Source organism: Nicotiana tomentosiformis, chromosome 3, assembly GCF_000390325.3.
Source record: "Nicotiana tomentosiformis chromosome 3, ASM39032v3, whole genome shotgun sequence".
In the NCBI taxonomy this organism is placed as follows: Eukaryota; Viridiplantae; Streptophyta; class Magnoliopsida; order Solanales; family Solanaceae; genus Nicotiana; species Nicotiana tomentosiformis.
The window spans coordinates 67,281,655-67,285,843 of NC_090814.1; the positions used below are offsets into that span (position 1 = coordinate 67,281,655).

At 41.6% G+C, this 4,189-nt stretch overlaps 1 protein-coding gene across 1 annotated transcript; it reads left to right on the forward strand.

Moving 5' to 3' along the window:
- Positions 1 to 2,886: 2,886 nt before the first annotated feature.
- Positions 2,887 to 4,189, forward strand: LOC138907950 (uncharacterized). The gene is made up of 2 exons (XM_070198576.1): positions 2,887 to 3,237; positions 4,175 to 4,189. Exons 1-2 carry the CDS (start codon positions 2,887 to 2,889, stop codon positions 4,187 to 4,189), a joined length of 366 nt encoding a protein of 121 aa, XP_070054677.1.

Consider the following 4,189-nt stretch of genomic DNA (forward strand, 5'->3'; position numbering starts at 1 on the left):
TGTCGATCCACGATTCAAACATGGTCAAAATTCCTCGGCGCATGCAAACATTGATGAAATTTGCCATGGCCTCAGGCAGATGTTTTCTGAAGTGAATATGATCCAGGCTGGTGAAGGCACTAGTCGTGCCGATATGCAACTAATTGGCCCAAAAACCATGCTCAATAACTGGGAAGCAACTCCTCTCCCCACAAGGAAGGAGTCTTGGTAGTTGACTTTTGTAGCTTCTTTCTTTTGTACTTTGGGTTACTTTCAGGGTTGTAATCCAAATATCTTAGTATGATTGTTTTATTTTGATGTTAACCCTTCTATCCTTTCAAATTCAACGAAATGCAGTTCAGTTTCGTATTTTGTATCTTTTCCTTTTCCTAATTCCTGCCATTTTATTTCCATTTCAGTTTTATTAATGCCGGCTTTAATAACATGACATGCATGTAGAATTCACGCCCAGATCTCAAAAAGCTGTCTAATTTCAAAATAATGCATCAAGAGGTCGAATATGATGAATATAAGGTTTTTGATGAAATAAAAAGAGAGTTGGAACAATTTGAAAACAAGCCTAGGCCCAACCTCAATAAAACTGAGCCAATTAATATCGGAGGTCATGAAGAAGTCAGAGAAACAAAGATAAGCATTCACACTGAACAAAAAACCAGAGATGCCTTGATTCAACTTTTATTTGAGTATAGAGATGTGTTTGCCTGGTCTTATGATGATATGCCTGGTTTAAGCGCCGATTTAGTGGTTCATAAGCTTCCCACGTATCCTGATTTTCCACCAGTCCAACAGAAGCAGCGAAAATTTAAAACGGGCATGAGTGATAAAATCAAAGAGGAAATAATGAAGCAATTGAGCGCCAATGTTGTCAGAGCCGTACGATACACCACCTGGGTGGCAAATGTTGTGCCCATGCCAAAGAAATATGGAAAAACTAGAGTCTTTGTTGACTACAGAGACCTGAACAAAGCAAGTCTGAAGGATAATTTTCCTTTGCCGAACATCCATATTCTTGTAGATAATTGCGCAAAGCATGAAATACAGTCATTCGTGGATTGCTATGCTGGGTACCACCAGATTCTAATGGATGAGGGTGATGCAGAAAAGACCGCTTTCACCACTCCGTGGGGTACCTATTGTTACAGGGTCATGCCATTCGGTTTAAAGAATGCAGGGGAAACTTACATGAGGGCCATGACCACCATTTTTCACGACATGATGCACAAAGAGATTGAAGTATATATCGATGATATCATAATAAAATCAAAGACATAGGTTGATCACGTGAATGATTTGAAAAAGTTCTTCGAACGGCTTCGAAGGTATGACCTTAAGCTCAATCCAGCCAAATTTGCATTTGGGGTTCCATCTGGGAAACTCCTCGGTTTTATAGTCAGTCAGAGAGGCATCGAATTGGATCCATCTAAGATAAATTCCATTCGGGATCTTCCACCCCCGAAGAACAAAAAGGAGGTCATGAGTTTGCTCGGAAGGTTGAACTACATCAGTAGGTTCATTGCTCAGCTCACAACCACGTGCGAGCCCATCTTTAAGTTGCTGAAAAAGGATGCTGTAATCAAGTGGACGGACAATTGCCAAAATGCTTTTGACAGGATCAAAGATTATCTATCAAAACCCCCTGTACTGGTCCCACTTGAACCTGGTAGGCCTTTTTTTTTATATCTATCGGTGATGGATAATTCCTTTGGATGCGTTCTAGGGCAACATGATACGACATGCAAAAAGGAACAAGCAATATATTATTTGAGCAAGAAGTTCACCAATTATGAGGTTAAGTACACCCTTTTAGAAAGAACATGTTGTGCCTTGACTTGGGTCGCTCAGAAGTTGAGACATTATCTTTTGGCCTATACTACTTACCTCATATCCAGAATGGATCCTCTGAAGTATATCTTCCAAAAGCCAATGCCCACCGGTAGGCTCGCAAAATGGCATATCCTGCTCATAGAGTTCGATATCGTCTATGTCACTCGCACCACGATGAAAGCAAAGGCTTTGGCCAATCATTTGGAAGAGAATCCAATTGATGATGAGTAAAATCCACTTACCACATACTTCCCAGACGAAGAGGTCAACTCAATAGAGGAAGTAGTTCCAGACGACAACCCTCTATGGAAAATGTATTTTGATGGAGCTGTCAATATCAAAGGAGTTGGGATCGGGGCAATCCTCATTTCACCTATTGGACAGTATTACCCTGCAACAACCCGGCTTCGGTTCTTCTGTACCAATAATACGACAAAATACGAAGCCTGTATCATGGGTTTGAAAATGGCCCTCGATCTGGATGTGCATGAACTATTGGTTATGGGAGATTCTGACTTGCTTATCCGGCAAGCCCAAGGCGAATGGGAGACTCGAGACATCAAGCTTATTCCATACAGACAATGTGTACAAGATTTGAGCAAAAGATTCAAATCCATCGAGTTCAGGTACATTCCTAGGTTTCACAACGAGCTAGCCGATGCTTTGGCTACTTTAGCCTCGATGCTCCCTTATCCGGGAAACACCCATATCAATCCACTAGAAATCCAAGTTCGAAATCAACACGGTTACTGCAATACAATTGAGACAGAACTAGATGGTGAACCATGGTATCATGACATAAAACGATTCCTGAAAACGAGAGAATACCCAGAGCACGCCAAGGGATATCAAAAAAGAACTATAAGGAGGCTCGCCAGCGGTTTCTTCCTGAATGGGGAAATTTTGTACAAAAGGACCCCAGATTTGAACTTGTTGAGATGCGTAGATGCCACAGAAGCTGAGCGGATCATGAGTGAAGTGCATTCGGGGGTATGCAGACCTCACATGAATGGATATGTTTTGGCGAAGAAGATTCTGCGGACATGGTATTATTGGCTTACAATGGAGCGAGATTGCTTCAGTTTTGTTCGCAAGTATCACCAATGCCAAATTCATGGTGACCGGATTCACTCGCCACCTTCAGAGTTCCATCCCATGTCCTCTCCTTGGCCTTTCGTTGCTTGGGGAATGGATGTTATTGGGCCAATTGAGCCAAAGGCTTCAAATGAGCATAGATTTATTTTGGTTGCAATTGATTACTTCACCAAGTGGGTGGAGGCCGTCACTTTCAAAGCAGTCACCAAGAAAGCAGTGGTAGACTTTGTTCATTCTAACATTATCTGCCGCTTTGGTATCCCAAATACCATTATCACTGACAATGCATCCAATATCAATAGTCATTTGATGAAGGAGGTATGCGAGCAATTTAAAATTATGCATCGCCATTCTACCCCTTACCGGCCAAAAGCCAATGGAGCCGTTGAAGCAACGAACAAGAACATCAAGAAGATTCTTAGGAAAATGATCCAAGGTTCGAGACAATGGCATGAAAAGTTGCCTTTTTCTCTTTTGGGATACCGCACGACTACTCGCACATCTGTTGGTATATAGGACGGAAGCTGTAATACCGACTGAAGTCGAAATTCCCTATCTTCGGATCATTGTGGAGTCGGAGATTGAAGATACAGAATGGGTAAAGACCCTATTAGAACAACTAATGCTGATTGATGAAAAATGGCTAGCAGCAGTGTGCTTTGGCCAGTTATACCAGCAAAGAATGGCACGCGCTTACAACAAGAAAGTGCGTCCAAAGAATTTCGAGGTAGGCCAACTCGTTCTGAAATGCGTTCTTCCACACCAAGTAGAAGCTAAAGGAAAGTTTGCCACAAACTAGAAAGGATCCTACATCATCAAGAAAGTGTAACCAAAAGGGGCCTTGCACTTGGTAGATGAAGAAGGACGGGTACCAGACATGACTATTAATGCAGATGTAGTCAAAAGATATTATGTCTGATATATACCCACTGTGAAACTTTCACGCATGATTTTCTTAGATCGAGATGACGAATGCTACCATTGCTCGCTATTCCAAGCAAGTGTCACCCTTTTCTTACCCCTTTTAAGCTGTATTTTTCTTCCTTGTTTTCCATTTTTGGAACCTGTGTACTCCATTTTTTATGTCAAACAATAAATTTTTTGAGTCATTGAACTATGTCCGACCTGATTCCGAAAGGATACGTAGGCAGCCTTACCCTGGGTTCAGTCCCATCGCAACAAAAATCCATATTCCCAATACTCCAAAACTGGGACAGAAGTTTGTTTTTATCTTACGATTTTCCCGTGGAAACAGTTCCAAAAGTTGTAA

Coding starts and splice junctions, on each gene's coding strand:
- LOC138907950 (XM_070198576.1), top strand. CDS start 2,887: ATGGAGCGAGATTGCTTCAGTTTTGTTCGCAAGTATCACCAATGCCAA.